The sequence below is a fragment of the Sus scrofa genome, chromosome 4 (assembly GCF_054392235.1).
Source record: "Sus scrofa isolate SSC_HxYL_T2T_F1_AM1 chromosome 4, Sscrofa_HxYL_maternal_Yorkshire_Landrace_v2.0, whole genome shotgun sequence".
NCBI lineage: Eukaryota > Metazoa > Chordata > Mammalia > Artiodactyla > Suidae > Sus > Sus scrofa.
In genome coordinates, this window is record NC_139386.1 from 102,355,390 (window position 1) to 102,378,250 (window position 22,861).

At 42.4% G+C, this 22,861-nt stretch overlaps 1 protein-coding gene across 12 annotated transcripts in view; it reads left to right on the forward strand.

The window, feature by feature from the left end:
* Positions 1–22,652, forward strand: part of POGZ (pogo transposable element derived with ZNF domain) — a 56,393-nt gene extending 33,741 nt beyond the window's left edge. For 4 of the 12 annotated variants that reach the window (XM_085022934.1, XM_005663450.4, XM_085022938.1 and 1 more), the window contains 16 exons: positions 1,727–1,902; positions 2,826–2,934; positions 4,142–4,432; positions 4,514–4,732; positions 8,094–8,200; positions 9,146–9,483; positions 9,880–10,034; positions 13,433–13,533; positions 14,064–14,210; positions 16,673–16,807; positions 16,922–17,094; positions 17,253–17,393; positions 18,124–18,180; positions 18,371–18,483; positions 18,740–18,764; positions 18,903–22,652. In XM_085022934.1, coding sequence (XP_084879060.1) covers positions 1,727–1,902; positions 2,826–2,934; positions 4,142–4,432; positions 4,514–4,732; positions 8,094–8,200; positions 9,146–9,483; positions 9,880–10,034; positions 13,433–13,533; positions 14,064–14,210; positions 16,673–16,807; positions 16,922–17,094; positions 17,253–17,393; positions 18,124–18,180; positions 18,371–18,483; positions 18,740–18,764; positions 18,903–20,571 — 3,956 coding nt within the window. In that variant the 3' untranslated portion in view covers positions 20,572–22,652. The remainder of the gene's footprint in view (positions 1–1,726; positions 1,903–2,825; positions 2,935–4,141; positions 4,433–4,513; positions 4,733–8,093; positions 8,201–9,145; positions 9,484–9,879; positions 10,035–13,432; positions 13,534–14,063; positions 14,211–16,672; positions 16,808–16,921; positions 17,095–17,252; positions 17,394–18,123; positions 18,181–18,370; positions 18,484–18,739; positions 18,765–18,902) is intronic. The other 8 variants (XM_085022936.1, XM_005663451.4, XM_085022939.1 and 5 more) reach the window with 3 other exon arrangements.
* The last annotated feature ends 209 nt before the right edge of the window (positions 22,653–22,861 follow it).

Sequence of the window (22,861 nt, forward strand, 5' to 3'; positions counted from 1 at the left end):
CACCTCCAAAGAAAGGCAGCTGCTGAATATTCCCGAGAGTTTTGCCTTCAAATGTCCCTCCCTCACAACAAGCCACATTCACCCCTGTTTTCCCAGGATGTCCTCCAAGAACTTTGGTCAGGTTTGACCCAGATTCCCTTGGAGACTTTGCTTTGCCCTGGGATCCAGTGCACATGAAAGTCCATGTGTGTCTTTTAAGAATGGGGACTCCATTTCCCCCAGTCCTGTGGAGCTCCAGCACACAAGCCCCAATGCCAGATGCTCAAGGGGCTCTTTCTCCCAGTGCCAGATCCCCACATGTGAGGGTTTGATGTGGGGCTCAGAGCTCTCCTGTAGGGGAGTCTGTGTGAACCAGTTAGTTTTCAGTCTGTGGAGCTTCCCACCGGGAGGTATGGGGTTGTTTATATCTCGAAATTGCCCCTCCTACCTCTTGATGTGGCCTCCTCTTGTTCTTCTGGAGTAGGGTATCTTTTTTAAGGTTTCCGGTCCATTTAGGTGGGGATTGCTCAGCTTTTAGTTGTGAGTTTTGTTGTTTTTAGGAGAGAAGTTGAGCTCCAGTCCTTCTATTCCGCCATCTTAATCCTCTCTGTAATGTTTGTTGATGAGTAATCCTCTTTTAAAAATATTAAGGTGGATTAGTTAAAAACAAGTTACATTCTGACAAAGTAGATTTTACTTGGTTAAAATATAGAGAAAGAAGGAGTTCCCGTCATGGCTCAGCAGTTAATGAATCCAACTAGCATCCATGATGATGCGAGTTCGATCCCTGGCCTCGCTCAATGGGTTGAAGGATCTAGCGTTGCTCTGAGCTGTGGTGTAGGTTGAAAACGTGGCTTGGATCCCACATTGCTGTGGCTCCAATTCTACCCCTAGCCTCGTAACCTCCATATGCCTCGGGTGTGGCCCTAAAAAGACAAAATATATATATTTTATATATTCTATTATATATATATATATAGAGAGAGAGAGAGAGAACTCATACATTACCTTGTTTTGCTGATTTGGTATGGGAAGATTATGTGTGGTCACTTAAATCATCAAAATGATAGCCATGTAGAAGTCTTACTGTGTATGTTAAGACCTCCCTAGTTAATGGAGTCCCCTGGTGGCCTAGAGGTTAAGGATTTGGGATTGTCACTGCTATGGCTCGGGTTTGATCCCTCACCTGGGAACTTTTGCATGCTGTGGGTGCAGCCAAGAAAAAACAAAAAAAAAAACAAAACAAGACAACCCTAGCTAAGATATGTGGGAGGGAGATTTTAGTGAACTTTTCCAATCCATGTATTTTTCCGTTAGTTGCAGAATGAGTGAAGCTTAAATATTTACTGAGTTTGGTGACATTAAACCTGAGGTGAGGAGTTCCCATTGCAGCTCCACGAGTCAAGGATGTGGTTTCTCTTCTCTTCAAGGATGCGGGTTTGATTCCTGACCTCACTCAGTGGGTTAAGAGTCTGGTGTTGCTGAAAGATGTGGCGTTAGGTCACAGATGGATCTTGGATCCAGCATTGCTGCAACTGTGGCATAGATGGGGAGCTGCAGCTCCAATTTGATGCCTAGCCTACAGATTTCAGTATGCTGCGTAGAAAGAAAAAAAAAACAAAACCCTAGATGAGTGACAGTCTTGGATATCTTGATATATGGGGACACCATTTTTAAAATCTAAACCATAATAAATTGTGGGTTTGTTTTCTCTTACGATGTTTTTTTTCTTCCTTTTACCCCTTAGCTGGCAACTCTTTGGTCCAACAAGGTGGACAGCCACTCATCCTGACTCAGAATCCAACTCCAGGTCTGGGTACAATGGTTACTCAACCAGTATTGAGGCCTGTCCAGGTCATGCAGAATGCCAATCATGTGACAAGTTCCCCTGTGGCTTCACAACCAATATTCATCACTACACAGGTAAGTAGGACTCTGAATTCTGGGACCTGGTAGAGGAGAAAAAGACTGAACTTTTGAAGGCTCCGACTTAAGGGTCCTTAGCATCATTAGGAATGGTTTTAGGCCCTGTCTTTTGACTTGACTTTCTCATTTGCTGTTCTTAAATTTGATGCTGACTTTAGCGGAAAGCCCAACATAGCATACAGCTGGGTACTTTTCTCTTTATCCCCCTGGAGGGTTATTAAAGTAATTTGATTGGGATCTGGGCAGAATTGAGTGGGAAGCTTAGATTAGAAAGCCTTAACACTTGGCCTTCAAGGCTTCTCACCATTTGCTCGGGTTATTTTTTCGTAAAATGTGGTGCGTTATTTGACTTATGGAAATGTATGTATGAAATTGGTGAAGTGCAGAGAGATCTTTGGAAGAGAAGAAAGATGACTTATTTGATACAAATGTGAATTGGACTTGAAAACCTAATGCTGGTGTGGAATGTAAAGGCAAGTGCTTTTTTCTACCTTCTCTTACAAATTTCCCAGAGGTGTATGGCCTTTGAAGTGGACTTTGGGAACAATTTCTTAAAATTATTTGTATGTTGAATCACTCCAGTAAATACTGTTAGCATCGATTTTTTTCCATTACCCCTTTAGCAATTTAGGGACCAGTCCGTAGATGAATTTTTTTTAAGCTGATGTTCTCTTAAGACAGGAAGTAGGTTTCCTTTTTTGTTCATATTACCAAAGCTCATTCTCCAGTTTTAATATTTGTCACTCAAAAGTTTGCCATAAAGTCCAAAATTTCTCCACCTCAGTGATTTAAAAGCTCTAGCTCTTGAGAGAGAACCATTAGGTGAAAGTGTGGGAATTTTTTTGGATGTAGGTCTTACTGAAGTCTCTGCTAGTGTTAGCTGATCTCCATGTTAAAGATCATTTTGCTTTTTAATGCAGGGATTTCCTGTAAGAAATGTCCGGCCTGTACAAAATGCAATGAATCAGGTTGGGATTGTGCTGAACGTACAGCAAGGCCAAACGGTTAGACCAATTACACTAGTCCCAGGTAAGGAAAAATGTCTATCCATTTGGAATAAATCGGCATCTAGAAGATTTGTTTTTGTTGTCTCAAAATGCTCCAGCTCATTTAAAAAGTGTATTTAAGGAAAGTCTTAAAATACAAAAATCATATTGATTTAAGCCCAGTTTTTAAAAAAACTTTCTAACCTTTGGCCAGGGTGGTGATTTAACTTTTCTTTTTTTTACCACCCTATATGAGGTAGTAAAACAGGGTGTATAAAGTAATTTTTCTGTTTCTGCTGCTTTTTTCAGCTAATAAGTTTGTTATCCTGAAGGAATATTATTAATGCAAACTCCCAAATTCTGTATTCCTTATAAGTCTACTCACATAGCGGGATTTTGACCTTACTTTGCTTTAATTTCATAGCATAGGTTTTGGATATAAATTAAATGACATACCCTTTGAGGGTAAATATTGTCAATAATTAGGTTTTCTTTTTTTTCCCCCAAAGAATCTGAATTGAAACATAATTTTTAAAAATCATGTGATTTACCCCTGGTTCTGTAAGTTTACTACACTTCAGGCCAAAAAGGAATATCTTAATTTAGTTGTAGTACAGGTATCTCTGTAGCTTGTCTACCTAAGTTTTTGTTCTCAGAGCCCACAGGGCATTTTGGCCTTTAGGCTGATGAGCTTATTCTCCCTAGTTCTGATGTTTCCTAAATATTTGTCAGTGGAATTGTCACCTTTGGGACATCCTAGCGGAATGGCATAGTCTGTCATATATTTGAGTTTGTATAAGAGAATGAAAAGACTTCCTTTAGTATTCTGAGAAAGAAAGATCACTTTGTTCAGGACCAGCTCTGTGCTTTGGCCTATATATACCATACTGCTTCCCACTCTATACCCATATAGTCTCTTCCAATAGCAAGATCAAGCTACTCCTGATTATATCCTTGGAATAGAAAAGGCAGTGTCGTAAGGTGTTTTGGGAAGAGTTGATAGGGATCTTCTTTCAACTGAATGTTTTTAGGGCTAATTATCCAGACTGATTATTGAGGCCAACTTCATTTGTCAGTTTGAGACACCTGTTGTCTTAAGAGTCTCTACTACCCTTAGTAATCTGAGGGTCACCAATCAGTTTTGGAATTAATCTCTTCCTATTCCAGTATTTCCAGTAAAGATGGGGGAATGTATTATAGGCGAGCTCATTGACCAAGATTTGGTACTTTTCTTTGTCTCTCTTTCAAAGCCCCAGGTACCCAGTTTGTTAAGCCGACAGTTGGAGTCCCACAAGTATTCTCTCAGATGACCCCTGTGAGGCCAGGCTCCACCATGCCTGTGCGGCCCACCACTAACACCTTCACCACCGTCATCCCAGCCACTCTCACCATTCGAAGCACCGTCCCACAGTCCCAGTCCCAGCAGACCAAGTCCACTCCTAGCACTTCCACCACTCCCACCGCCACACAGCCGACCTCACTGGGGCAGCTTGCTGTTCAGCCTCCAGGCCAATCCAACCAGACCCCAAATCCCAAACTAGGTGAGGCTTGGGAAGAGGAGATGGCAGAGTTGGGGTGGGGTGGTGGGTAGAGAACAGATAATTATCACTTGGCCAACATAGCTCCGTCCTTCCCCTCTCCACCTGCAGTGAGCATTGCCAGCTTTGTCACTGTGAAGCGACCTGGAGTTACAGGTGAAAATAGCAATGAAGTGGCCAAACTGGTGAATACCCTCAACACCATCCCTTCCCTGGGCCAGAGCCCTGGGCCAGTGGTGGTATCCAACAACAGCTCTGCCCATGGCTCTCAGAGAACCAGCGGACCTGAGTCTTCAGTGAAAGGTACGATAACCAGAAAGGCTCTGGACAGCCAGTCATTCAAAAATATTAATAAAAGGAAGTTCCTACTGTGGTGCAGGGGTTAAGGTCCGGTGTTGTCTCCATGGCAGCGCAGGTTCAATCCCTGGCCCAGCGAAGTAGGTTAAGGATCTGGTGTTGCTGCAGCTGTGACTCAGATTCACTTCCTGGTGTGGAAACTTCCATATGATGTGGATGCAGCCAAAGAAAAATTGAATAAAGTATTTGTTATATCAGAACACTATACTATGAAATAGAGAAATAGAATATAGTTAACTGCAGTCTGTTCTCACAGAAATTTTAGTAAAGGGGATTGCCACTTGTGAAAAGTTTATCTGAAGCAGCCAGAAGGAATTCTGTTAATTGTGCTTTGGAGGTTAGTGAAATGGATTGATGTACCAGGAGATAATCAAAAGATAATTCACGGAGGAGGTGCATTTCTGAACAAGATTTTAAAGTCAGGATTTGGTAGAGAAGTTTTCAGGTGTAGAAGGATGTGAGCATAAGGATTATCAACAGTCTAGAGCAGAGGTTGGCGTTTTTTTTGTTGTTGTTGTTCTTTTTGGTCTTTTTGCCATTTTCTTGGGCCGCTTCTACGGCACATGGAGGTTCCCAGGCTAGGGGTCGAACCGGAGCTGCAGTCACCGGCCTACGCCAGAGCCACAGCAAACATGGGATCTGAGTCGCATCTGCGACCTACACCACAGCCCACGACAACGCCAGATCCCCAACCCACTAAGCAAGGCCAGGGATTGACTCCACAACCCCACGGTTCCTAGTCGGATTCGCCAACCACTGAGCCACGATGGGAACTCCAGGTTGGTGTATTTTTTACAAACTGCGTGGTCTCTGTCACAACTACTTAACTTTGCCGTTATGGTACAAAAGCAACCATAGACAATATGTAAATAAATGAGTGTGACTATATTCCACTAAAACTATTTATGGACTCTGAATTTTGAATTTCATACAGTTCTCATGTGTTAGAAAATCTTATTCTTGGAGTTCCCGTCGTAGCTCAGCGGGTTAGGAACTTGACCAGTATCCATGTGGATGCAGTTTCAATCTCTGGCCTTTCTCAGTGGGTTAAAGGATTCAGCATTGGGAGTTCCCGTCGTGGCGCAGTGGTTAACGAATCCGACTAGGAACCATGAGGTTGCGGGTTCGGTCCCTGCCCTTGCTCAGTGGGTTATCGATCTGGCGTTGCCGTGAGCTGTGGTGTAGGTCGCAGACGCGGCTCAGATCCCGCGTTGCTGTGGCTCTGGCATAGGCCGGTGGCTACAGCTCCGATTCAACCCCTAGCCTGGGAACCTCCATATGCCGCGGGAGCGGCCCAAGAAATAGCAACAACAACAACAACAGACAAAAAGACAAAAGACAAAAAAAAAAAAAAAAGGATTCATCATTGCTGCAAGCTGCAGTGTAGGTCACAGATGTGGCTCAGATCTGGCATTGCTGTGGCTGTGGTGTGGGCCAGCAGCTGCAGCTCCAATTCGACCCCTAGCCTGGAAATTCCATATGCTGTAGATGCAGCCCTAGGAAAAAAAAAAAACTTAAATCTTATTCTTCCTTTGTTTTTATTTCAAACCTTTAAAAATGTAAAAACCTTTAACAAATGGTATTGGTAAAACTGGAGATCCACATGCAAAAAAATGAAGGTGGATCTTACTGTACACTCTTTATAAAAACTGACTCAGTGAATTAAAGACCAAAAAGAGCTAAAACTGTAAAACTCTTAGAAGAAAACATAGGGAAAAAGTTTTGATACTGGGTTTGGCAATGATTTCTTGCATATGATGCCAAAAGCATAGGCAATAAAAGAAAAAGTAGATAAATGGGATTGCATCAAAATTTAAAACTTCAGGGGAGTTCCCATCATGGCTTAGTGGAAAGGAATCTGACTAGTAGCCATGAGGACGCAGGTTCAAGCTCTGGCCTTGCTCAGTGGGTTGTGGGTTAAGCATCCACCGTTGCTGTTAGCTGTGGTGTAGGTTGCAGATGTGGCTCAAATCTGGCATTGCTGTGGCTGTGGTGTAGGCCGGCAGCTACAGCTCCGATTCAATCCTTAGCCTAGAACGATCCATATGCTGCAGGTACGGCCCTAAAAAGACAAAAAAAATTTAAAACCTTAGGCATCAAAGGACACTATTGAGAGTAAAAAGGCAACCCACTAAATGGGAGACAGTAATTGTAAATAATTTATCTCATAAGAGCTTAATATCCATAAGAACTTTTACAGCTCAACAACAAAAGAACAAACAACTCAATTAAAAAGTGGGCAAAGTAGCTGAATAGAGATTTCTCAAAAGAAGATATACAGATGGTCGTTAAACACTCGAAAAGGTGATAAACATCACTAATAGTTATGGAAATGCAGATCAGAACCACAATGAGATACCACTTCACATCCATTAGGATGGCTGTTACCCAAAAAACAGAAAGTGAGTGTTGGTGGGGATGTAGAGAAACTGGAAACCCTTGTGCATTGCTGGCGGGGATGTAAAATGGTGTGATGGGCCTTCAAAAAATGAGACATGGAATTACCTTTTGTTCTAACAATTCTGCTTTGGGGTATACACCCAAAAGAATTGAAAGCAAGGACCCAAACAGATATTTGTACCCCCATGTTCACAGCAGCTTTATGCACAGTAGCCAAAATGCAGAAGCATCCCAGATGTCCAACATTGATGAATGGATAAATAACATGGTATATCCGAATAATGGTATATTGTTTGGCCTTAAGAAGGAGAAAAATTCTGACACATGCTGCATTGATGAACCTTGAGGATGTTGTGCTAAGTGAAGTAAGCCAGACGCAAGAGGATAAATACTGTATGAGTCCACTTTTATGAGGAACCTAGAGTAGTCAAACTCAGAGACACAGAAAGTGGAATGGCGGTTGCCAGGGTCTAAGAGCATTCAACAATTGGGGATTGTTTAATGGGTAGAGAGTTTCACTTTTACAAGATGAAAAAATGCTTTGGAGATTGCACAGAAATGTGAATGTACGTAGTAACAACTGAACTAACACTTAAAAATGGTTAAGAGGAAATTTTATGTTAGGTATACACTGTCACAATGAAGGAAAAAAACTTATATAACAAGAACCAAAAAAACATTCATAGCTCATGAGCCCAACAGAAACTGCCAGCTGACTCTGGACCATGATTTTCTGACCCCTGGCCTAGAGTTAGAATGAAGGGAATGTGTCTCATAGTGATCTTTCATGCTTGCTTACCAACCTTAAAATATACCCCTCAGAAAGTGCCTGACCTTTTTCTGAGAGGCCAGTAATCTTTTTCCAGTATCATCTTACTAATCGTATCAATGTTCTCACTTCTTCTAGTGACCTCTTCCATCCCAGTGTTTGATCTCCAGGATGGTGGACGGAAGATATGTCCACGGTGTAATGCTCAATTCCGTGTTACTGAAGCTTTGAGAGGTCATATGTGTGTAAGTGATATCGCCCGTGACACCATCCAGCTTAAATGGCTACCAGTGAATGCCTCCTGTAGTACTGGAAGCTTACGAAGCAAGGGCTCTTTGGAAGTTTTTTAAAGGGTCACTCTCTTTTGGCCTATTTTAGAATGTACTCTGAAAAGTAATAGGATCATACTTCAGGACCCTCAGATGGATCAGAACATATGTGACTTTGATTCCTTGCTTGTGGTTGATTTTGAAAACTGCATAGGGAGTTCCCATCTTGTCTTAGTGGTTATCGAACCTGACTAGTATCCATGAGGACACAGGTTCGATCCCCGGCCTCACTCAGTGGGTTAAGGATCTGGAGTTGCCATGAGCTGTAGTAGGTCGCAGACGAGACTTGGATCCTGAGTTGCTGTGGCTGTGGCTTAGGCCTGCAGCTGTAGCTCCAATTTGACCTCTATTCTGGGAACCTCCATATCCCATGGGTGTGGCCCTGAAAAGACAAAAAAAAAAAAAAAAAAAAGAGAGAGAGAGAGAACACTGCATAGGAGGACAGGTTTGTTAGATAATCAGAATTCAAACCAAATTGGCCTCAGTTCATTTTGTTTATTGTGACATTGAATGAATTCAGAGCTGTTAACCAGTTTCCAGTTCTAGCCTTTTCATTTTCTGGTATTAGTCCATATGCAAAGGTTGGGACTTCTTCCTGCCAGGGAACTCAGAGTCAAGTTATGCTAGTGAGTGGTTAAAGAATCTAAAACCGGAATATGGCTGTAAATATGTTTATATGTATGTGTGTATACACATATACACACACAAAAGAGTGAAACATGGCAACGTTGTAGAAAGCTGGATGGGAATACCTAGACCAAACTGTTAGCAGGGAATGTTAGTGAAGCTGAGGAGTTAGCACATTAGCACATCCCAGCTCCCAGGAGAACCAGGATGATTAGATGTCTTCTTTCTTTATAGTACTGTTGTCCGGAAATGGTTGAATACCAGAAGAAAGGAAAGTCTCTGGATTCAGAACCCAGTGTCCCATCAGCCGCAAAGCCCCCTTCCCCTGAGAAAACAACTCCTGTTGCTTCCACTCCCTCTTCTACACCTATTCCTGCTCTGTCACCACCTACCAAAGTACCAGAGCCAAATGAGAATGTAGGTGATGCCGTCCAGACCAAGCTCATTATGTTAGTAGATGACTTCTACTATGGACGGGATGGTGGCAAAGTAGCCCAGCTCACAAACTTCCCTAAGGTCGCCACATCTTTCCGATGCCCACATTGTACCAAAAGGCTAAAAAACAACATTCGGTGAGTGTTTGAAGAGTCTTGGAGCTCACCTTGGATAAATGAAAGCTGAAAACTCCTTATATGTTTTAAGTCTTTCTGTGGTAGAATGGCCCTAATTATTATCCTATCTTGCTAAGGATTATCATTAAATCAGTGACCAGCACTATAGAAGGAGAGATAGTGTGGTAATAACGATAACTTTGCGAAGAGTGAGACCAGTGCATCTCCTTCCCCAGAAAAGTTTCAAGAACTCTCTTAGTTTCTGGACTCAGAAAAGGACTGTCCCAAGAGAGGAAGTTGGGTGGGTGGGTAGAGGGGAAAGCATATAATGTCTTTTCTGAGGTTCTGCTGTTACGTTTGTCCAAGGCTTCTGATTTTTTAATGTTTTCTGTGCTTTTATTTTGTGCTGTGCTACAGATTTATGAACCATATGAAACACCACGTGGAACTTGACCAGCAGAATGGTGAGGTGGATGGTCACACTATCTGCCAGCACTGTTATCGGCAGTTCTCCACTCCCTTCCAGCTCCAGTGCCACTTGGAAAATGTTCATAGTCCCTATGAATCAACCAGTAAGTTTGGAAATTCTTAAATTCTAGGGGTATACTTTGCTCTTCATTCAGTGAATGGCACTAGGGGGAGCTCATATTTATTTACAGGTAGGTAATAGTGTCAAGGAAGTTCTTTGCATATTTGTAGTCAGTTTCTCACATCACTTACCTCATTTTCTTACAGGTCTGATCTCCATTCTGTTCAAGCACGAATTAATAAGTTCAGCACTTGACCCTGAATTATTAGGGGCTTTGGTTCAGGACCACTGTAGAGAGGCATATATAAAAAGGGTTTATTACCTAGATCCTTTTATAGAAGGAGCAGGCGGTCTATTTTTGGATCTCCACTTTAGTTCATACCCTGATTGGTTTTATGTAGGGTAAAAGATGAGGTTATAAGGTACTTTACCATTAAGACAGTACTTTCAGTGAAATATAAGATGAGTGGGAGTGTTAGCTACACTCTACATCTTATGTTGTAAAAACAGGCTGGGTGTTCCTGCCTTGGCAGAATGGGTTAAGAATCTGACTATAGAGGCTTGAGTCCTCCTGTGGAGGTGCAGGATCGATCCCTGGTCCAGCACAGTGGGTTAAAGAATGCAGTGTTGCCACAGCCGTGGCTCAGATTCAGTCCCTGGCCTGGGAATTTCCATATATCACAGGTGGGGCCAAAAAAAAGGGAGAGAGAAACAAACACAGGCTAAATACAACCTCAGAAAATTTTAGTCATTTGCTTAAAAGTATACACCTCTCATAAGGTGCATTGTAAGGGTTTGAGTCCAATCTTCTAGAATATTTCCTATGTCCTTTAAGGGATTTCTAGTTTTGTTGAAGAGAAAAAAATTATGTAACTATAGGAAATTGTGAAAACAAGAGAATATATTTATTGTAAACATGTGCATTGTATAACACCAGTGATAGATGAAATAGTTCAGAGAAGGAAAAAGATCCTGTGGCCAGATTTCACAGGAAGTAATGTGTAAACTTTTCAAGTTTTTATTTATTTTTATTTGTTTATTTATTTATTTGTCTTTTTGCCTTTTCTAGGGCCGATTCCCACGGCGTATGGAGGTTCCCAGGCTAGGGGTCTAATAGGAGCTGTAGCCACCGGCCTACACAGGATCTTACACCACAGCTCACAGCACGACCAGGGATTGAACCCGCAACTTCATGGTTTCTAGCCAGATTCGTTAACCACTGCACCACGACAGGAACTCCCTCAAGTTTTTAAATACAAGAAAGATTTTGATGAATGAAAAGTAGTAAGAAAGGTTTGTAAGTGATGGGAAGCAGCATGTGCAGACACATAAAGGCAGAAATGTGCATGTTAAGTGGATGCTTTTTATGCAAATTAAAAATCTTGACTAAAAATGGACAAAACATTAAGAACAAATATTATATCTTTTAACTGAGAGGATCCAAGGTTTGGAGTGAGCTTAAGGCCCAAAATTTGAGTCCTCTACTTCTCAACAGGTTTCCTTGTCTCCATCATAGCAGGGTGGCTTTGTTAGTCTTAGGCATTACATTCAGGTGTAAAATTGTACAGATGAAGAAGAGTATATCTTCCTGTGTCTTCCTGAATCTATTTCTTACAAGGCAGAATTGTTTTCCCTTTGTATCTCCTTGGCTTTGGTCATATTGTCAAGGGAAATGGGATTGCCATGAGTGGTTCAGACTAATGCTGATCAACAAATACAATGAGCTACGTATATAATTTTAATTTTTTTAGTGGTCATTTGAAATAAAAGCTTTTTAAAGGTGGAATTAATTTTAATAATGTATTTTAGGAGTTCCCACTATACCACAGTGGGTTAAGGATCCGGCATTGCCACAGCTGTGGCCTCAGTTGCAGCTGTGGCTCAGATTTGCCTGGCCTTAGAACTTCCATATGCCACGGGTGCAGACATACTAAATGATATTATTTATGTTGTGTGACAGCTGTAACAATAGAGGTGATATATAGGTTATAGGGAAAGCCTTTGAGGGTGAATAAGATTGCACAGGTAAAACACAGAAAACAAAAAAGGCCTTGGACAAAAGATTGGGAAACACCAATGCTTAAAGGTGTTCGAAATTGAACCTGCGTCCTCATGGATGCTAGTCAGATTCTTTTCCACTGAGCCACGACAGGAACTCCTAGCAATTAAGATTTTTGCCAAAAACCTAGAATTACAGCCTTATAAAAGCTTGATAAAATGGCTAATTTTATTTTATTATTTTTAAAATTTTTATTGGAGTATAGTTGATTTACAATGTTATATTAGTTTCATGTACAGCAAAGTGAATCAGTTGTGTGTATGTATGTATATATGTGTATATATATCCATTCTTTTTAAAATGGCTCATTTTAAAACAACAGGGTCTCACTGTATAGCTTAGGAAACTATATCCAGTCTCCCAGGATACACCATGATGGAAAAGAATATAAAAAAAGACTATATATGTATAAATAACAGTCACTTTACTATACATCAGAAATTGACACAACATTATATATAGATCAACTGTAGTTTTTTTTTTTTTTTTTTTTTTTTTTTTTTTTGTCTTTTTGCCATTTCTTGGGCCTCTCCTGCAGCATATGGAGGTTCCCAGGCTAGGGGTCTAATTGGAGCTGTAGCTGCCAGCCTACGCCAGAGCCACAGCAACTTGGGATCCAAGCCGAGTCTGCAACCTACACCACAGCTCACGGCAACACCAGATCCTCAACCCACTGCGCAAGGGCAGGGACCGAACCTGCAACCTCATGGTTCCTAGTCGGACTCATTAACCACTGCGCCATGACGGGAACTCCTCAACTGTAGTTTTAAAAAAATGACTAATTTCAAAGTTTAATTATCTCAAATTTGTTAATACTGAAGTAACAACTCATAAGAAGGCAAGAAGTTGTTTCTGTTCATATTGTCAGTCTTTTGAGGATAAATCCTCATTCATCCTCATTTAGTAAGTGTTCAGTCCAGGTCGAATTTTTCATAGGAGATAACCATTGTCTATCCTTAAGCAGAGGAATGAAGTAATATAGTATTTTAAAATAAATTCATTTGGCGATGGTATATAAAGGATACTGTATTTATTGGAGAAATAGGAGGTATTAGAAGCCAGCTGACTAGCAGTAGGAAATCCTATGAGCTTCTACCAAGTTTTTGCCTGTGAGAATGAAGAGGTGACAATTTCTCTGTGTAATTTGAAATAATGGTGACAGAACACAGTGGTTTGGAGTCAGATAAAGAAGTCTGAGCTAGAGACAGGATATCAGCACACAAATGTTGAGACAGAGCCGTTTTAAAGAGAGAAGGAAAGAGACTTAATAATTTACGACTATTGAAAATGAAAATGTAGGAGTCAGAGAAATAAAGATAATGAGTCAGCAGGACTTTCGTCATATTTTCAGGTGGATTTATTGATTATTTTTCTTCCTACAGCAAAGTGCAAGATCTGTGAGTGGGCATTTGAGAGTGAGCCACTGTTTCTCCAGCATATGAAGGATACTCATAAGCCTGGAGAGATGCCTTACGTTTGCCAGGTATTGCTTCTTTCTCCAGGGAGCTTTAGCTATTTTGCTCTCAGGCTGAACACAAAGAGTCCACTAATGAACAGTGTAATACCTGTTACACACACTCAGTTTTAGGAACACAGAAGAGATACTGAAGAAACAGTAAACTTGAGTTGTATTTTCAGGATTTTTCCATGCAGGAGAAAACACAAAGAAATGTATCCTTGTACCAGCTGAGAAACCCACCTGGGAGCGTCCATATGTGCTGGGGGGGTGTCTGTCTCCTGAACATGCCTTTTGGAGATGGACAGGAAAAACTATTCCTCTCAGTCAGAATATGAACTATTCTCAACCTTTCCTGTCCTTCCCCATTTTTATCTTGGTTCACAGCTGAATGTATCACAGACATAGCCCTGCATCAAAAAGTCAGAAAAATAATTTGATTTCTATACATTAAGGAAATTTTTTTTTCATATTTTAACATTTTTGTTGCTACCTCTTTTCAAAGACCTCAGTTGTTCACTTCACTCTTAGCTCATTTTCCCTCTTATGTCACTCAGGTGTGTCAGTATCGCTCCTCACTCTACTCTGAGGTCGATGTCCATTTTCGGATGATCCACGAGGATACTCGGCACCTGCTCTGCCCTTATTGCCTGAAGGTCTTCAAAAATGGCAATGCATTCCAACAGCATTACATGAGGCACCAGGTACCAGACACCAAGCAATTCCCATGTTCTCATTTTTAAGTTTATGGAAGCCGGGCCAGGACTGAGCTAATAAATAAGCAAATAATTTTGGTAGAGAAGATAATATAAATGTGTTTGGAAAAATTTATTGAATGCCAATGATAAGTGCTGGGCACTGGGCTAGATGCTAGAGATTTAGTGGTAAACAAGACAACAATACAGTAAAACACGAAGAATGTTGTGTTAGGGGAAATACAGGCTACAGAAAGGAATATACCTATTAGGGGAGCCTACTAAGGCTTCCAGGAAAAAAGGTGTTGAAGACCTGAAGGATGAGTAAGGATAAGCCAGGCGAAGTGGGATAGAAGAACGGCATGCTTAAAGACACAGGGAGGTTCAAAGAATTGAAAGAAGTTCACTGGTTGGAGTGTAGGGTACAGGAGGAGGTTGAAAGTTAGGGAACAGATCATGGAGAATCTCGTAAGCCATGAAAAGGAGTTTCAAATTGTATGAGTGTTAAGTTGTTGGGAAGCCGTTAAAGAGATTTTTAAGTCCTAGAGTGATGTGTTTAAATTTGCTTTTAGTTGTGATTGCACTGGCTGCACTAAGAATGAATTGAAGGAGATTGAGACTAGAGTTAGGGAGACTGGCCAAAGGCTTTTTCAGTAGTTTAGATGAGAGGTGATGGGGTCTACTGGCTTTTGAAATGAAGACAAAGAGGGTAGAGTTGAGAGATACTGAGAAGATAAGTGATATCTATGATTTACAAATGGATTAGATGAAGGTAGTGAAGGAGTTGTTAAGAATAGTGCCCAGGATTCTGTCTTGGGTGATTGGATGAATGTGTGGGACTATTTACTGAGATAGAAACACTAGAGAAAGTAAATTTTGCGGGGAGGATTATAAGTTCGGATATTCTGAGTTAGTATCTATGAACATCAAGTGCAGTTGTTTATTAAGTAGGTAGTTGGATATATAGGTCTGAGGCCTGGGAGAAAAGCTTTGGGTTATGACAGATACTTAGGAATCATCGTTGTATAAATCAGTGGATTTTAAACTTTTGTGCTATGCTTCACCCTCATCCCCCACCCCCCAAATTGAGAATAAGTTGAAGACTTAGGTCCATTGAAGTCTATCCACAAAGCCAGGACCTTAGTTCTAGAAGGAAAACCAGAAGAGTTTTGGTATCAAGGAAGCCGAGGGGAGAAAGTGATTGAAGAAAAGATTGTGGTCAAATGTTTCAGGAACGTATCTGCAGGATAGAAACTTCAGAGGCCACCTTTAATTTAGCTGTTTTGTTGGTTAGCAGGGTGGAAGTCAGATTTCAGCAGGACAAATGAATGAGAGAGGTAAGGAAATGGAGACAACTTATTTAAAGAAGTTTGTTTATGAAGGAGGACCAAGGGTGGTAGATCCAGGGGAAGAGGTAGCAAGGGAGAATTTGTTGTTGCAGATGTTGTGCGTTGTTTTTAAGATGGAATAGAAATGCCTCTGTTTAAAATGCTGTAGGAAAGGAGCCACTAGAGGAGAGTGAAGGTACATAGAAAGGGAGCCAAATAGAGTACAAGATGGGTGCACCTGTGTGTCACATCCACACGTGTGTCCATGCCTGCACTCACTTGTACACACCACACTCTCTTAGGCTCACACATTCTTTTGCACAGTGGTGACTGCTGATAACCACCACCGATGTATTTTCATATAGCAGCAGCATGGAAATTGTCACTTGTAACTCAGCTGATGGTATAGAGCCTTGCTATCTGAGGGAAGAAAATCATAGGCATGGGTCCTATTTTTGAAGGACCTTGATACTGGGCAGACTGAATCTTCAGAGTGGCCTCACAGGGAGGCGTATCTGTATGTATTGATGTGTTAAGAGGAAAAACAGCACTATGTAGGAAAGTCTTATCATTTGTGTTAAAAAAGTAAAAGAAAGGAAAACAGGTGGTGATTGGAGATGTATGTGTTTGCTGTACAGTGACAGGCGTAGACTAAAGAAGACCCAAGTAACTGGTGATAGATTGTCTCTCTGGAAAGGGACTGAGGGTTGGAGCTGAAGGCAAACTTACCTCATGAAGGAGTGCAGAATAAAAATGTGATTTTTTTTTTGTTTTTTACCATGTACATTTTATTGTGTTTTTGAAAAATAATATCCAAAAGTAGGTAACACTGTCCAACCATGCTATAAAGATAATAGGGGGAAGTAAAACTTAATAAGCCACTCATCCACATCGATAAAGCAAGTTAGGGGGAGAGGCTTGAGGACCTAGTCATCCTGACTTTGAGTCTGCCTTTCTCTGGGAGCATAGGAGGTGATTCTCAACGATAGATTTGTTGTTAGTGGTGTGTACTTCTTTCTTATGGTGGTAAGTTGTCAATAGAAAGGAAAGAATGATATGATTGGCGATGATCTACCTTCTTCTCAGGGAAGAAAATTCATTGGGAACCGTTAAAGGATTCTGTCTCTTTTTTCCCCCCTTCAGAAGAGGAATGTTTATCACTGCAACAAATGCCGGCTGCAGTTTCTCTTTGCCAAGGACAAAATTGAACATAAGCTTCAGCACCATAAAACCTTCCGTAAGCCCAAGCAACTGGAAGGTTTGAAACCAGGCACCAAGGTAAAGGGTTTGTTGACATTTCTTTACAGATCCAAGAAGGGGAGGAATAGAGACTTTTCAGTATTCTCAAGTTTCACTAGTAGTGTCTCATTACTCTTTTCTCTTGATTCACAGGTGACAATCCGGGCTTCCCGAGGGCAGCCACGAACTGTTCCTGTATCTTCCAGTGATGCACCTCCCAGCACCTTGCAGGAGGCAGCGCCTCTGGCCTCCTCAACAGACCCTCTGCCCGTCTTCCTTTATCCCCCTGTCCAGCGCAACATCCAGAAGAGAGCTGTTAGGAAAATGTCAGTGCCTTCTTCTGGAGGCTGGGGGCTGGGTGGGCACAACTATTCCTGATAGCCAGTGTAATCTGGTAGCCTTTGAAGCAGGATTTGTTGTCTAAATCTCGTACAGTCTGGGGACTCCTGAGGCAGTAATGAGAGTTTTCCTTGTTTATTAACAGGAGTGTCATGGGCCGGCAGACATGTCTGGAGTGCAGCTTCGAGATCCCAGATTTCCCTAATCATTTCCCTACTTATGTTCACTGCTCTCTGTGTCGCTATAGCACCTGCTGTTCTCGAGCTTATGCCAACCACATGATCAAGTAAGTCGCAATTAAACCAATCTTCCTATCTGGGACTTCAGATTCTCCAGAACTTACTTCATTCCCTCCCCTGCTTCTCCTGTTTCCTTTAGAGCCGTTTGTCTGCCTGTCCAAGTAGGATGGGAGGCCAGGCTTTGATGGTCTGTGCTCTGGTTTTGTAGGACCTTGCTACTCAAAATGTGGTCTAAGTACCAGCAGCACTAGATGGGAGCTTCTTAGAAATGCTGCCTCTGACCCCAGCCATGCCACCACCACCCAAAGCTGGATGTGCCTTTTAATCCCCTCAACTCCATGATTCATTTACATCTAAATAGGAAATATCAGTCGCGGTTCCCATTGTGGCTCAGCTGGTTAAAGACTCCGAATTGTCTCTGTGAGAATTCGGGTTCTATCCCTAGCATCACTCAGTGGGCTAAGGATCCAGCATTGCCATTGCCGTAAGCTGCAGTGTAGGTCACAGATGTGTCTTGGATCCAGTGTTGCCATGGCTGTGGCGTGGGCCTGCCACTCCAGGTCCAGTTGACTCCTAGCCTGGGACCTTTCATATGCCACAGGTGTAGCCTTAAAAAGAAAAAATAAATAGATAGGAAATTATCAGTATGCTAGGAAAACAGGGTTGGGTTGAGATTAGGATATATTGAAGAGGCATTGCTTTTGTTAGGGTGTCAACGGCTGGTGATCTCTAGCAGAATCCCCTACTTCATACCACTTTTTTCTTTGTTTTTCTCAGCAATCATGTTCCACGAAAGAGCCCCAAGTATTTGGCTTTGTTTAAAAATTCTGTGAGGTAAGGAAAAACTTATTAATGGCCTCTTAATTTTTCAAGTTTTTACATTAAATCCTTTTTATTATTGGGGATGGGTGGACACATGAGCTAGTATGAGAGCGAGGAGAAGGCCACTCTTTAGCCTCAGAGCTTAACTCTCTCCAGTATCACTGCTGTATTTGTCTTACCTACTTTTGACTCTCTTCCTTAGTGGAATCAAGCTGGCCTGCACTTCATGTACCTTTGTTACCTCTGTGGGAGACGCCATGGCTAAGCATTTGGTATTCAACCCCTCTCACAGATCCAGTAGCATCCTGCCACGAGGTAAGTAGGAGAGGGAGAGGTTAGGGAAAAAACAAAAGCTAAGGATACAGGTCATACTGAGTTAGCAGTATCTCTCCCTGGCCTCCCAGTCACTATTTAGATACATTTCACCAAATGGGAAGCACTCTAACCTGAAGCTTATGTAAGATTGGGAAGGTGGTAGGTGTGCTTTTTTGTTTGAAATTCTGAAACCTCGTCTTTGGAGGCTTAGTTTTTTTCATTGAGCTAACATTTTTTATTGTCTCCTTTTCCATAGGACTCACTTGGATATCTCACTCCAGGTAACAGAAACTCACTTCATGGTTTAATTTCTGTTTTGCAGTATGTTTGGTCTTGATTATTACTATTGTTGCTACTACTGTTATTTTGTGTTCCTGGCCTAACTGAGCTTTTTCTTCCTCTCTTTGCTAACTCCTTAGGCATGGCCAGACTCGTGACCGACTGCACGACCGGAACTTGAAGAATTTGTATCCTCCTCCTTCCTTCCCTTCTAATAAAGCTGCCACTGTGAAATCTGTGGGGGCCACCCCAGCTGAGCCTGAAGAGCTCCCTGCTCCTATGGCCCAGGCAGTCCCATCACCAGCCTCAACTGCAACCCCACCACCAACCCCCACTCATCCCCAGCCTTTAGCCCTTCCCTTGGCTACAGAGGGGGCTGAATGTCTGAATGTTGAAGACCAGGATGAAGGGAGCCCAGTTACCCAGGAACCTGAGCCAGCATCAGGGGGTGGTAGTAGCAGTGGGCTTGGCAAGAAGGAGCAGCTGTCTGTGAAGAAGCTTCGAGTGGTACTGTTTGCCCTATGCTGCAATACAGAACAGGCAGCTGAACACTTCCGAAACCCCCAGCGACGCATCCGGCGTTGGCTTCGGCGCTTCCAGGCCTCACAGGGGGAGAATCTGGAGGGCAAATATCTGAGCTTAGAAGCCGAAGAGAAACTGGCTGAGTGGGTGCTGACCCAACGAGAACAGCAACTACCTGTAAATGAGGAGACCTTGTTCCAGAAGGCCACCAAAATAGGACGTTCCTTGGAGGGGGGGTTTAAGATCTCTTATGAGTGGGCTGTGCGTTTCATGCTACGGCACCACCTGACTCCCCACGCCCGGCGAGCTGTGGCCCACACTCTGCCTAAGGATGTGGCAGAGAATGCAGGACTCTTCATTGAATTTGTACAACGGCAGATTCACAACCAGGACTTACCCTTGTCTATGATTGTGGCAATTGATGAGATCTCCTTGTTCCTGGATACAGAGGTACTGAGCAGTGATGACCGAAAGGAGAATGCCTTGCAGACAGTGGGCACAGGGGAACCTTGGTGTGATGTGGTGCTGGCCATTCTGGCAGATGGCACTGTCCTCCCTACCCTGGTTTTCTACCGAGGACAAATGGATCAGCCTGCAAATGTGCCAGACTCTATATTGCTGGAGGCAAAGGAGAGTGGCTACAGTGACGATGAGATCATGGAGCTGTGGTCATCCCGAGTGTGGCAGAAGCACACAGCTTGCCAGCGCAGCAAAGGTATGCTTGTGATGGACTGTCACCGCACTCACTTGTCAGAAGAGGTGCTGGCCATGCTTAGTGCCTCTAGCACTTTGCCTGCAGTTGTCCCAGCAGGCTGTAGCTCTAAAATCCAGCCGCTAGATGTATGCATCAAACGAACTGTCAAGAACTTCCTGCACAAAAAGTGGAAGGAGCAGGCTCGGGAAATGGCAGATACCGCATGTGATTCTGATGTCCTGCTGCAGCTGGTGCTGGTCTGGCTGGCTGAGGTTCTTGGTGTCATTGGGGACTGCCCAGAGCTGGTTCAGAGGTCCTTCCTTGTGGCTAGCGTTCTCCCTGGCCCTGATGGTAACATTAACTCACCTACCAGAAATGCTGACATGCAGGAGGAGCTGATTGCTTCCCTGGAGGAGCAACTGAAGCTGAGTGGGGAACAGTCGGAGGAGCCCTCAGCTTCCACTCCCCGACCCAGGTCATCTCCTGAAGAGACAATTGAGCCTGAAAGCCTTCACCAGCTCTTTGAGGGTGAAAGCGAGACCGAGTCCTTCTATGGCTTTGAAGAAGCTGACCTAGATCTGATGGAGATTTGAGGGTTCGGGTCATGAGGGGGTGTGGAGTGGGGGTGGGGAAGCGTGAGGGAGGGGAAAGGGATTTAGGGGAAAGGGGTATACCAGGTGGGGGTATTTGGTTTATATTTTTTAATTTTAATGCCACCACTCCCCCCTGATGTTGACTTTTTCACATCCCTGTGGATTTGTGGATTATTAGAAAAACCAATAGTGATCACGTCTGAGCCGATGAGCTGGCCTGTTGGTCATTCACTTCTGCTAAAAACAAATTTTTGTGACTTTTTTTTAAATTGAAATCACTGTGTTTGGTATTTTTCTGACAAAATCAAGAAAAAAGAAAAAAAAAATCCTTGGTGGGTGAATGTTAAGTTTTTTGTTTCCCCTTATACCTCAATTGTATCATAGTACACCTGGGTTTTGTTTGTTTGTTTTACTGTGTGGCCAATGTCTTTGGGCATGATGCTATCCAACCATTGTCCATGTGAGAACATTTCTAAAGACGGGACAGACAAAAATTGTAGCTCACAAAGTGGTTTATTATATATATGGATAAAGTTTTTTCATTGTGGTCTTAACACTTTTATATAAAATGAAAATGGAAAAAAAAAATCCCACTGAACTCTCTCTTCCTTCTCCTTTTCTTTCCTTCCCTCTCCCGAGATGCTGGTTTCCACAGCAACTCATATAAAATTGTGGCTTTAAAAATGCATGAAACCATCTTTAATCATCCAGAATGATGATAGATTTTTCCCCACCACCCTCCCGCCATCAAAAACACCACAAAACCAATATTCTTTGCGATTGTGATCTTTGGCCCCTTTCCCCAATCTCACACTGTCCCTCTGGACAAAGGATCACACATGGGTCATTAGCAAGCGAGAGGTACTGAGGTGATCACACAGAATGTTAGGGTGGAAGCCATTCCTGGTGTATGGGTCTTCGTCCTGCAACCCATGAGGGCAGCCCCTGCTTTAATGAACTTCTGCCTGCCAACTGGACAGCATACCTGTTCAAGAGATCACACGTCCTCCAGCCAGCAGCTAATTGTTCAAGAAGTTGTATTGAACTTATAAAAAGACCACTTGTTGAAATCCTGCCTACCCTATGGCTTTCCCCTATTTCTCTTAATGCTTAGAGAAGAATCTGACCTGAAGAAGAAACACATGGGGGTATGCACAAAGAAAAAGACATGAATCTTTATTTTTCACTGCCAGCTTCAATGAAAGAAAACTTTTTCTACGATTTGCATGAGGGAATTTTTTTTTTAATTGTATGTACTCATGGTTATAAACTGAAATGTACTGTAACATACAGAGAAAAGGAGCAAAAATCCATGTACACCTTTCCCACAAGTACACCATTCTTCTGTCCATCCTGAGGCTTTCAGCTACGTTTCCTTCCTGTGAGCCAAGAGGCAACTGCACAGGCTTATCAGTGGTTCATCTTTAAAATGTACATAAGTGGAACATTTAATAAAATGAGGGGAAATGGATTTATAAACAATGTGGTTTTTTTCTAGGTGACCCTATTTGAACAGGCTTTCACAGATGAGGAGAATCTCAAGATGTGATGGGCCTAGTGGTACAGGTGTGACGTTTGTTACTGCCTGTTTCTCCTCACCCCTGTTTTTTTTAACTCCCAGCACACTATAATATAGTGAACTGGAGTGACCCCTTCCGTAAACAGCTTGGCCAAGCTTTGTAAACTCATGGCATCTGAAAACTGAACTGAGGATCCTCCTGGGCTTCTCTTCCCCAGCTTTTTGCCTGATGCCATTTTGACAGAATATGGACTTGCAAGTCAAAACTTTGCCTTTCAGAAAGTTCAAGAACTATGGTCAACTCTATCTACAACAACGTAATCCTCTGGTAGTCTCCGCAGCTACCCCAGACTTACTAGAGCTGGGTTCCTGGCCTCTGCACACTGTATGACTTCGTTGGAGGGTAATTTTTTTAAAGACCATAATAACAATGGATTAGCTGGGCTTTGGCCAGGAAGTTACCTTTGTGGATTCTGCCCGCATGGCTTAGTAGTAGAAGGAAGTTTTTTTGTTTTGTTTTTTTATAATTCAGTTTACTCAATAAACAAGTATTTATTGACTACTTTGTGTTGAGACTGAGTGTGTGGAAGAAATTTACTAGTTGTAATCATGGATGACACAGAGGGATGTTTTTTATTTTCTCCCTCAGCTCTCACCTCACCGATGTTCTATACAGGCATACCTTGGAGATAACTGTGGGTTGGGTTCTGGACAACTGCAAAAAAAGTGACTATTACAGCAAAGCGAGTCACACAGATTTTTTCCAGTGTA